Source organism: Pristis pectinata, chromosome 1, assembly GCF_009764475.1.
Source record: "Pristis pectinata isolate sPriPec2 chromosome 1, sPriPec2.1.pri, whole genome shotgun sequence".
In the NCBI taxonomy this organism is placed as follows: domain Eukaryota; kingdom Metazoa; phylum Chordata; class Chondrichthyes; order Rhinopristiformes; family Pristidae; genus Pristis; species Pristis pectinata.
Genome location: NC_067405.1, coordinates 12,026,003 through 12,038,752, shown reverse-complemented (window position 1 = coordinate 12,038,752; position 12,750 = coordinate 12,026,003). Strand labels below are relative to the sequence as shown.

The 12,750-nt window shown below is 40.3% G+C and overlaps 1 protein-coding gene across 3 annotated transcripts in view; it reads left to right on the top strand.

The window, feature by feature from the left end:
* LOC127572752 (contactin-associated protein-like 5) overlaps nt 1–12,750 on the top strand; it is a 1,205,714-nt gene that overhangs the window by 1,182,606 nt on the left and 10,358 nt on the right. For all 3 annotated transcript variants that reach the window (XM_052020359.1, XM_052020369.1, XM_052020350.1), the window contains one exon: nt 10,519–10,590. In XM_052020359.1, coding sequence (XP_051876319.1) covers nt 10,519–10,590 — 72 coding nt within the window. The remainder of the gene's footprint in view (nt 1–10,518; nt 10,591–12,750) is intronic.

Genomic DNA, 12,750 nt, shown 5'->3' with positions numbered 1-12,750 from the left:
ATACTAGATGAACTGCTACATGCTTCAACCACTTTTTGTAACAATCAAAAGGGGACCGGGAATGTCTTTGTAAGGGAAACAATTTGCAAATAGGTGAACTAACCACCTTTCACATCTTCTTCCCGGTGGAGCTGCCATGTTCTCAGATACTCAATTCTACTATCGGTTATTCCATTATTGTCACTTTAGCATTTCTTTTTCTGCTATTTCAGCTTGCATTACAACCTTTGCACAATGTTATTGTTTTGCACATTTTGCTGTATTTATTGTATTATTGTTACCATGTATCCTGTTTACACTATGAGCTTCGTGTGAGCAAGGGATTTCATTGCACCTTGGTGTATATGACAATAAACTAATCTGAATAGTAAATGAATCTGCAACATTGGGATAGGTCCTTCAAAGAGATAGTCCAGTGGTGATGGGATGAATGGCCTCATATAATCCTTTCCCTTATTTACTGGAAAGCTGGTGACACTCGAGTAGTTCAGCTTAAAAACAGCCCACTCAGAATACACTGTGCCAATTTTCCAACTGATATTTATAGGTCTATATTTCACTTCTGCCACCGCTGATATATAATTTCAACAAATGAAGAATCATCTGCACTCATTTCCAATTTAATAATCTACCCGCCACGCACCCCTCCCAAGTGTATCAGTGCATTAATTTTTGATTATAAAAATCAAACCATGCCATTAAGTACTGATTTATTTTCATCTTGCGCTGACAGCAAATAAGTATTATCTGTGAGCTTGCTTCTGTGTGTGTGTGAATTCTCACAGTCATCTCCTTATTGATTCAGACAGGAGCCAAGTCGGCTGGATATTTTTTGTTGGCCACCGATTTCTATTAAGTTCAAATAGCTCTGAGCTCTGTTCTGTTGTGATGTGCTGAAAATTGTGTTTCTTTTTTAACTGAGGTCAAAGTACTAGAGATGTTTAGATCATCCCTTTCTGATGGAACCCAATCCCACTTTTTACATTTGAAGCCAAAGGGTTTTTTTTCATATTGTTTACGAAAGACAAGCTTATTTTTGCTTAATTATTCAAAACTGGAAGAGTATAAACACTTTCTAAGCTCTGGGAATGAGAACAGAGGGGTCACATTACTGGACTAGTAACTAGTAATTGTAAATAGGCCAGTGGTGGTAAACGTAACCAGAAAACTCCAGGATTACTATAAAAACCCATCTGGTTCATCGGGTCCCTTATCTGGTCTGGCTGATGTGTAACTCCAAACTATTAACTGTCCGAAATGTTCTAGCAAACCATTTATTTGTATCAGAGATACAAGAGATTCTGCAGATGCTGGATGTATCTGGAGCAACACACAAAAAGTGCTGGAGGAACTCAGCAGGTCAGGCAGCATCCTCCTGATGAAGGGTCTCGGTCCAAGACGTCAACTGTTGCTTCCCTCCATGGATGCTGCCTGACCTGCTGAGTTCCTCCAGCACTTCTTGTGTATTTATTTGTATCAAACTGCAATATTTTATCAAAATAAGGATAATCCACTCATCAAATTTGGGCAGGCAAAATCAGATCCTGTCTGGTCAATCTTATGAAGTCTTCTTCACAACATCAGGGGTTTGGTCTTTGAATCAGGACAACTGTCCCTGGACTTGACAGGCAACAGCCTGATAGAGCCACACTAACAGAATCATATTTCACACTTCAAACTCCTTCACTGAGTGTGTTTGGTCTCAGGGCCAGGACTGACTGAGCAAAGGTGGTAGGACAATGATGTACAGTCTAGAAGGAGTGGCATTGGGAGTCTGCAACGAGGACTCTAAACTTCCAGATGTCTTATGATATCTGATCAATCTTAAGTGAGCAAACTCTTTCTAATTACCTCCTTCAGCTGATGAATTAAATTAATATTCCTCCAAATTTGGAAGAAACATTGCAAGTAACAAAGGCATTCAGGTAAGACAAATTCAATGTCAGCAAAGGCCACTGTATTATTACTACTGATGAAGGTCACTGAGTTCCAGAGAGCAGTTCACTTTAATGGTGAGAGAGCCACCACAAGGGATGAACTTTCTTGAATACATCCACAACAATGTCACTGTTGCTGATTCCTCTGTCCATGATAGCACTGGTAAGAGTGACTGTTGCACAATCTTTGTAGAGATAAGGAAACTCTCCATCTTTCTCAACAGACTGATTTAGAACAGTTCTGGCAGCTCAATATTGGACATCTGTGAGGCACAATGTATCAACAGGAATATAATCCCACTGGTTGATGTGCCTCAGTTTGTCCCACCATTGCCCTCTTCACGTTACTACCATCGGGGATGAGGTACAGGAGCCTGAAGCCACACACTCAATTATTTAGGAACAGCTTCTTCCCCTCCACCATCAGACTCCTGAATGGTCCATGAACCCATGAACACTACCTCATTATTCTTTTGTTTTCACTATTTATTTATTTTGTCACAAACCAGCAACAAAAGAAACACACTGAGCATGATTCAGTGTTAAAAACTATTTTATTAATCACTACTTATGATAATACGTAAAATAAAAGTAAAAATGTTAGTATGTTAGAATTCAAGAATGTTAAACCTCGAACGTTAACCCCAAACCTAAACTCTTCGTGTGTGTGTGTGACAAAGTCCAAAACTCCCAGTTCCTGAATGGTTCTTAAAGTTCAGTTCCGCAAGCCATAAGGTGAAACATGAGCAAGGGCTTCTTCAACAACCACCGTTGTCTGAAGATAAGATGTAGATGTAGAAAAACATAGAGAGAGTACATACGAAATCCAAATGTTCCACGATGGAACCCAAACGACACTTCAGTGTTTACTCGGTAGTGACTTCCTCACCCCGAAAAGCATCCGAACCGTGGTCGTCCACACAAATACCTGTTTCCTTCTACAGGTCAGCAACAAAGTGAACTCCACCGGATTACTTCCAACTTCCATACATGGATTTCAGTGGCAAACACAGTTATTGTTTCTCATCCATCGATAGAGAAAACAAGCAGGCTGGTGTCTCTCTCCCTTCTCTCTCTCTCTTTCTTCTTCTTCTTACTTCTTCAACAACGTCATTACGTCCTTTATCTTCTATTGACGTAAGCACGCCCCACACACACATACACACACACTCTCTATCTTAAAGGGACTTTCACTGAGTCCGTAACACCTCCCACCTAAAAAAAAATTTTCCCAAGAAAATTTTAACCGCGCATACAGTTAGTAATGTTAATAATTATCATGCTACACAACTACAGACTATCAGATTAGTACAGATACATGTTTCCCATTTAACATCGGGAAAGACAATCAGCAATCACATTATCTTTGCCTTTAATGTGAGTTATCATGAGATCAAACTCTTGCAAAATTAAACTCCAATTTAACAGCCTTCTGTTCTTGTTTTTGACTCGGCTCAGAAACACCAATGGGTTATGATCTGTATACACAGTCAATGGTTTCTGAGCGGTGCAAACATATACACTGAAATGTTGCAAGGCTAAAACAAGCGACAGTAATTCTTTCTCTATGGTGGAATAATTCTTTTGATGCTCATTAAATTTCTTTGAAAAGTAAGCTACAGGATGGTCAATATCATCAAGGTCACCCTTCTGCAACAACACAGCTCCTGCAGCTTCATCACTGGCATCTACTGCTAATGAAAATGGCTTTTCAAAGTCAGGTGTTCTGAGCACAGGATGGTAGCATAAAATGGCTTTCAGTTTCTCAAATGCTTCTTGACAAGAATCTGTCCAAACAAACTTTACTCCCTTCTTCAGAAGATTAGTTAGGGGAAGAGCAATATCAGCAAAATTTTTACAAAATTTTCGGTAATATCCAACCATTCCCAAAAATCTTCTAACAGTCCTCGTACCTGTGGGAATAGGGAACTCAGATATTGCTTGAACTTTTGCCTGAACAGGAGCTTGCTTGCCTTGACCTACAACATAACCAAGATACGTCACAGTGGCATGGCCAAATTCACTTTTAGCCAAGTTAACTGTAAGGTTAGCCTTGGAAAGTCTTTCAAACAACCTTTCTAACGCAGAGATGTGATCCTCCCATGTATCATTCCCAGTCACTAAGTCGTCAATGTAGGCATCTGTATGTTTTAACCCATGAATCACTGAATTAATCATTCTTTGAAATGTTGCCGGAGCATTTTTCATTCCAAATGGCAAAACATTGTATTCATACAATCCAGAAGGGGTTACAAAGGCTGAAATCTCCCTTCCTCTATCCGTTAATGGAACACACCAGTACCCTTTTAATAGGTCAATCTTTGTAAGAAATTTTGCCTTTCCCACTCTGTCTATGCAATCATCCACTCTAGGAATAGGGTAAGCATCTGACTTTGTTACAGCATTCACTTTCCTGTAATCTGTGCAAAATCTAACAGTTCCATCAGGTTTAGGTACAATAACACAGGGCGAACTCCAATTTGAAGTAGAATGTCTAATAATATCATTTTCCAACATGTATTTTATTTCCTGATCAACAAGTTTACTTTTTTCCACATTCATTCGATATGGGTGTTGTTTGATTGGTTTTGCATCCCCAACATCAACATCATGGGTAATTATCGATGTTCTGTTTGGAACATCTGGGAACAGATTTTTAAATTTTAAAATTAATTCTCTCATCTGTTGTTTTTGTGAAACTTGTAAATGGTCCAACTTCGTTTCAAGGTTCTCCATGATATTTTGGTTTTTCAGTTTCGATGGAACAATATTTGGTCTAAATTGGCCTTCCTCAACATCAACATCAGGCATTCTAGAAACAACCTTTACACCATCCACCAAGGCCACAACTGAATCCCTCTCATAATAAGGTTTTAGCATGTTTACATGACAGAGTTGTGTTTTCTTGCGTCTATCTGGTGTTTTGATTATATATGTTAGATCAGTCACTCGAGATTCAATAACATAGGGTCCAGAAAAACGAGCTTGCAAGGGATTATTTTGGCTAGGGAAAAATACCAACACCTTTTGCCCCACTGCGAATGTCCTAGGCCGAGCACGTCTATCAAAATATGTCTTCATTCTTATCTGGCTTGTTTTCAGATTCTCTCTCGCTAGCTGGCAGACTCTCTCCAACCGAGTTTTAAATTTTTGGACATAGTCCAACAGACTCAAGTGAACTTCCTCATTAACCCATTGCTCTCTTAACAACTCCAAAGGTCCTCTCACCCTATGTCCAAACACAAGCTCAAACGGACTAAATCCTATTGACTCCTGGATCGATTCTCTAACGGCAAACAAAAGTAAATGGATACCTTCGTCCCAATCCTTTGTGTTTTCAAAGCAATAAGTCTTCAGCATATTTTTGAGGGTAGAATGAAATCTCTCCAGAGCTCCTTGAGATTCTGGGTGATATGCAGATGATACAATCTGCTTTGCTCCCAGCTCATAGACTATTTGTTGAAAAATTTTTGACATAAAATTACTACCTTGATCAGATTGGATTTCTTTTGGCAAACCAAACAAGGTAAAAAATTTTACAAGAGCCTTTGACACCGTCTTGGCCTTAATATTTCTAAGGGGTATTGCCTCTGGAAATCTAGAAGTGGCACACATGATGGTTAACAAATACTGATTTCTAGTCTTAGACTTTGGTAAGGGGCCAACACAGTCCACAATCACCTTCGAAAAGGGTTCACCAAAAGCAGGAATTGGTTTCAAAGGAGCCACAGGGGGTTTTTGATTTGGTTTACCTACCATCTGACATGTGTGGCAGGTTCGACAAAACATCACCACATCTTTTCTCAAACCAGGCCAATAGAATTGTTTCAAGATCTTCCCTACAGTTTTATTCACACCAAAATGACCACCCAAAGGCATACTGTGGGCCAGGTTTAAAATCTCATCCCTATAAACTTTTGGAACAACAACCTGATGAATAACTTCCCATTCCTCAGTAACAGGAACATGAGGAGGTCTCCATTTCCTCATTAACACTCCATTTTTGACATAGTATCCAATTGGCACTTTCTCAATCTCCTCACATGAGAGTGCTTTTTCTTTCAATTCTGTCAACTCAGGGTCCTTTGTCTGTTCCACCATAAAATCCTTCCTTGACAAAGACAAATCTTTAAATTCAGGCTCACTGTAAGGATGTTGATCCTCCAGTGAAGACAGAAAAGTCTCAGATAAGGCATCAAAATTTTCTTCCTGTTTAGGACTGTCACAAGGAACTACATCAGACTGCACCGGACTGTCTTTCTTGGCTAATTCTTTAGCTCTAGCTCGAGTCACCGCACATGATGGGTAAACATCTGAATCATCCTCAGACTCATCAATCCTTGGTTTGGTTGTTAACCGTACCACAGGATCACTTTCTCCATTTGCAAGGTCATTTCCCAATAACAAAGAAACTCCTTCCACTGGCAAACTAGGTCTTATCCCTATCTCGACTGGTCCTTCTACGAACTTTGATTTTAAAATCACCCTGTGAAAAGGGACAGACATGGTCTCACCTGTAACACCTCGTACTAGATTTACTTCACCAGTGTCACTTTCTTCACCAAAATTTAAAACACTGTCCAGCAAGAGAGATTGACTAGCCCCAGTATCTCTGAGAATTTTCACTGGCACCTGGGGTGACTCATCATTCAGTGAAACAAAACCCTCTGATACATACGAACGGAATTCTTTTCTCACCTCCTCCAACTTTTCCACTTTTCCCTCTTGCAAGGACTGATCTTTAACAGCATCTCCTAAACCTTTTTGATTTTTAATTGCCTGAAAACAAGCATTGGGCCCAGCTTCCTTCTTTTTCTTCAAAAGGGCACAATTAGATATCACGTGGCCAGGTTTCCTACAGTAATAACAAGTACGCTCAACAGGTTTCTCCAGCCCTGGCTTCTTTTCATCCTTTCCTTTTTGATTACCTCCCAATTTAATCTCCGGTTTACCTGGATTGTCTTTGTAACTCTTTTGAAAGGTTTTAGGTTGTCCCCATTTGGATTTATGGGTTAAAGCATAATCATCTGCCAACCTAGCAGTTTCTTGTAAAGTTTCCACTGCCTTTTCATTTAAATATGTTGTTAATTCAGCTGGAACACATCTTTTAAAGTCTTCCACCAGTATCGATTCTGTCAATTTATCGTAATCCCCATCTACATTTTTAGCCAGGCACCATCGTTCAAAACATATTCTCTTTCCATTGGCAAATTCCATATAAGTCTGATCTGCAGATTTCCTCAAGTCTCTGAATTTTTGTCTATAAGCCTCAGGGACCAATTCATAGGCCTTCAAAATAGCTTGTTTTACCTTGGTATAATCAGCTGCATCCTCAACAGACAAAGCAGAATAAGCTTTTTGAGCTTTACCTTTAATCACACTCTGTACCATAAGAGCCCATCCTTTCCTTGGCCAGTTTGAACTCACAGCAACCTTTTCAAAATGTTGGAAATACTGATCAACCTGATCTTCTTCAAACGGAGGGACTAATCGAACCTCCCTGCTGGCTGAAAAACCATCATCAGAATCAGATTCCGAACTCCTACGCTTCATTTGTAACTCATGCTGCCTCTGTTTTTCCTTCTCCTCTGCCTCAAACTTTAACCGAATTAGTTCCCGTTCCCGTTCAGCCTCTAACTTCATCCGAGTTATCTCTCGTTCCCGTTCAGCCTCTAACTTCATCTGAGTTATCTTTTGTTCGGCCTCTAATTTATTTTGCTCTCGTTCAGCCTCTAATCTCTTTTCCTCTTGTTCGGCCTCTAATTTATTTTGCTCTCGTTCAGCTTCTATCTTTAACTGGGTTTGTTCTCGTTCAGCCTCTATCTTTAACTGGGTTTGTTCTCGTTCAGCTTCTATCTTTGCCAGCTGCACCTGTGCCTCAGAAATTGCTATTTCACTGCCAGGAAACTGTTTTAACACTTCCTTCTCAAACACCTTCTTTTCCACATAATGGCCAGCTATCAATCTCTGAATATCTGCCTTTCTCATAGACTGCTTTACTTCTGTAAGGTTTAGCCTTGTAGCAATCTTTATCAGATCATCCTTTTTCGCCACCTCCAATCCCTTTTGGGTTGGTGACTCCAAAAATGCCTTAATATCCATTGCTGCTGGTTTCCACACACACAAGCCAATTAAAAAAAGAATTTATCAGACCTCCCTCAAAAATCTTTGGATTGAATCTCGAACAAATCTCGTCAATCTGGGGTACAATCCCAGACGACACTCGTTAACCTTGGGAACAATCCCGGACGAATCTCGTTAACCTTGGGAACTATCCCGGACGAGCCCCCAATTTTGTCACAAACCAGCAACAAAAGAAACACACTGAGCATGATTCAGTGTTAAAAACTATTTTATTAATCACTACTTATGATAATACGTAAAATAAAAGTAAAAATGTTAGTATGTTAGAATTCAAGAATGTTAAACCTCGAACGTTAACCCCAAACCTAAACTCTTCGTGTGTGTGTGTGACAAAGTCCAAAACTCCCAGTTCCTGAATGGTTCTTAAAGTTCAGTTCCGCAAGCCATAAGGTGAAACATGAGCAAGGGCTTCTTCAACAACCACCGTTGTCTGAAGATAAGATGTAGATGTAGAAAAACATAGAGAGAGTACATACGAAATCCAAATGTTCCACGATGGAACCCAAACGACACTTCAGTGTTTACTCGGTAGTGACTTCCTCACCCCGAAAAGCATCCGAACCGTGGTCGTCCACACAAATACCTATTTCCTTCTACAGGTCAGCAACAAAGTGAACTCCACCGGATTACTTCCAACTTCCATACATGGATTTCAGTGGCAAACACAGTTATTGTTTCTCATCCATCGATAGAGAAAACAAGCAGGCTGGTGTCTCTCTCCCTTCTCTCTCTCTCTTTCTTCTTCTTCTTACTTCTTCAACAACGTCATTACGTCCTTTATCTTCTATTGACGTAAGCACGCCCCACACACACATACACACACACTCTCTATCTTAAAGGGACTTTCACTGAGTCCGTAACAATTTTGTAATTTATAGTAACTTTTACATCTGCACTGTACTGCTGCCTCAAAACAAGAAATTTCATGATATCTAAGTCAGTGAGAATAAATCTGACTCTGATTCTGATTCTGCTTCAATAACTTTTATATTCAAGTCCCATTCCAGGGATTAGGGCACACAAATCAGCTAGCATAATTAAAGATCCCACCCACCCCGAATATTCTCTCTTCTCCCCCCTCCCATCAGGCAGAAGATACAAAAGCCTGAGAGCACGTACCACCAGGCTCAAGGACAGCTTCTATCCCACTGTTATAAGCTTATTGAACAGTTCCCTAGTACAATAAGATGGACTCTTGACCTCACAATCTACCTTGTTATGACCTTGCACCTTATTGTCTACCTGCACTGCACTTTCTCTGTAGCTGTGGCATTTTACTCTGCATTCTATGTCGTTTTACCTTGTGCTACCTCAACGCACTGTGTAATGAATTGATCTGTATGAATAGTATGCAAGTTTTTCACTGTACCTCAGTACAAGTGACAATGATAAACCAATACCAATTCCAATTCCCAATTCCAATCCTTAATTAAAGAACAAAAGTACAACACTGTTGGAATCAGATGCAAAGTGTCCGATGATACTAAGAATAATAGATCTGCAATTCCTGATATCTTGAGCCAAATTCGTCCCTCAATCAATGTTGTTACCACATTTATCTAGTCATTATGAGACTGCTGTTACTGAGATAAAAACAGAAAATGCTTGAAACACTCAACAGGTCAGGCAGCATCTATAAAGGAAACACAAAGTCAATGTTCTATTTTGATAAATTTGGTCAAAACTCTCTTTTTTCTCCTCACCTATTTCTTTTTCTCCTCTTATTTTCTCCTCCCCTCTCCCCATGGGGCACCTGCCTCCTTACCTTTGACCCATCCCCTGGTGGATCTGCTCTCCCCTCCTCCCCCGCACCTGCCTATCACTATCTCTTACCTGCATCTACCTATCACCACCTTGTGCCCACCCCTCCTCCCCTCATTCGTCCACCTATCACTGTTCTGTTCCCCCCGCTATATATTGGGCTTCCCCTTTTCCTATCTTCAGTCCTGAAGAAGGGTCCTGACCTGAAATGTTGACTGTTTTTCTCCACGGTTGCTGCCTGGCCTGCTGAGTTCCTCCAACATCATTGTGTTTTTCATCTAGATTTCAGCATCTGCAGTCCTTTATTTTTCTGGCCAGATCTCTGTACCTCTCTCCACAGATGCAGCCAAATGTGTCAAATATTTCTGGTATTTTCTGGTTTTATTTTCAGATTTCCAGCATTTACAGACTTCTGGTTTTTGATTGATGTTTTTGGGAGTTCTTTTTCAGCAGAGAATATTTCACTACAACAGTATTAACTTGGCTAAAAAAGCCCATTGGATGATCTAACCCTGTTAGGAGAGGAAGTCTTTTTTTCTCCGCCCGAGGAAACTGGAACCACTGCAGTGTTACCAAAATAGATTAAGTTCCATTGTCAGTAATTGAGAATTATAATGTTGTTACCTATTCCCATTCTATTTTTTGTTAATATTGTGAGTTGCTTTTTCTATTGTAGATCATTCCAAACCCACTGAGGAGGAAGCACCATTGCAAAAGGCAGTCAAAAGTGATTCTGCAGTTATTGGAGGTAAGAAACAGAGATGTACAAATAAATCTCTTTTAGATGTTGTTGTGGAAGAGATGATTTGTTATACTCTGGGGGAGTGAATGGCCAATTCCGATTAATCTGTAGATGGCGGGGAGATGAACCAACAGATACTTTCCAACAGAAAATCATCGAAAATTTATGAAGTAGAAGGAGTTCATTTGACCTAATGTATCTGCAAAAGTCTAGCACTGAGCTGCAATGATACAATGAAAGCAAATAATGTAACCTCAAACTTAGGTTAGATAGCACCAATTCAATAAGGAGGGAGCAAGGCAACAACTAACAAGGAGCTAAAAACCCAACAAATCTTCGGTGTGTTTGGACTGAGTTACTAGAATACATATAGTATGTCTGGGGCTGGAAACAATGGATAAGTTGAAAGGTAAGTCAAGTTCAGATCACACCATGGTAACAATGAAATTTATATTCAATTTATAAAACAAAATCATTTAAAAAAATTAGTCATATGTAATGATGATCAAATTCCATCTGGTTCACTGATGTCCTTTGGGGAGGAAGTCAGTCATCCTTACCTGTTCTGGTGAATTGTGACTCAGACCCACTTATGTGTTTAACTCTGAAATTGCCCAAACAATCCACCATCACCACTTTGTTTAATCAGAGAGCAAGTAAAACTGGATGGACCACCTGACGTTAACCGACGCAACAAATTCACATTTTACAAAGTTGCTGGCAACCCATTTGAGCTTGCAAGGTCCACCTCGCAAACATCTGAGCATGGATTTGTGGTAGCCACCCCACAGACTGGTCAAGCAACAGTCTGACATAGATATCATTCCAAGCAACATAGCAGACCCCTCTAACACAATCCCAGGGAACCTCTGGTCCCACCAGAACATTGGTAGATAGAGTAGAGGTAGTTGTCCTGGGAATCCTCAATATCATTTCCAAGCAATGAAGTTATGGCCTCATGTCAAAGATAAGCAAGAAGCCCTCTTCTTGATTAACACCTTCATATTGACCAACACTTGGAAAAAGCTGGGAAAATGGATTGGTTGGGAGACTTCAATGTCCAACACCAAGAGTGGTTTGTTAGCACACCCGATGGATGAGTCTGAATCTATCGGATTGAGCTTGCAGCAGGCAGTAGATGAACCAAGATGAGAGATGAATCTAGACCTTATCCTCACCAACCAGAGGAGGTCCCTCCCAAACCCATATCTTTTAACACCACAAGGATAAAAGCTTCCAGCACATGGAAACATCACCACCTGCATTCCATCCTGACTTGAAAATATATCACTCTTCCTTCATCATCATTAGGTCTAACCCACTGAAACGGAAACTCGCCCCCAGCACCACTGTGGGAGTACCTTCATCAGAAAGACAGCAGTGGTTCATGAAGGCAGATTATCAGTTAAGGATGACTAATAAATGCTGGCTTTAACAGTGACATCCACGTCCTGAAGAGTGAATAAAATAAACAAATATACTAACTTAAAAATTGCTGTTTTGTTCTATTCATTTGTTGGATGTAGTATCTCCAGCAACATTTATTGTCCAGCTCTAATTATCCTCATAGAATCAGAATCATTAGATTTTACAGAACAGGAAAAGGGCAAGCAACCTTCCTGACCATGGTGACCAATCCCACTTCCCAGAGACCATACCATTACCTTGGAGGTTATGCCTCTTTCAAGTGCTCATCCAGATTCTTCGTAAATGTGACAAAAGTTTCTGCCTCCACCACCCTTTCTGGGAATGTGTTCTGGGCACCCGCCACTTGTTGAGTGAAATATTTTTTTCTCACCTCTCCTCCAACCCTTCTATCAATTAACTTAAATATCTGCCGTCTACTGATCAACTTACTCATACAGAATTTAAACAGCCCTTTGTGTTCGCACCGACCATAAAGCACCCACTTATATTGATCCCACTCTATTCTGCAGACTCTACCACTCACCTACACACTAGGAACAATTTACAGTGGCCAATTAACCTATCAACCCACACACAGTGGTACAGTGGCATAGCCAGTAGAGTCACTGCCTCACAGTGACAGAGACGGAGGTTCAATCCTGACCTGGGTCTCGTCTATGTGGGGTGTGCATGTTCTCTCTGTGATCACTTGGATTTCCTCTGGGTGTTCTGATTTCCTCCCACATCCCAAAGATGTGT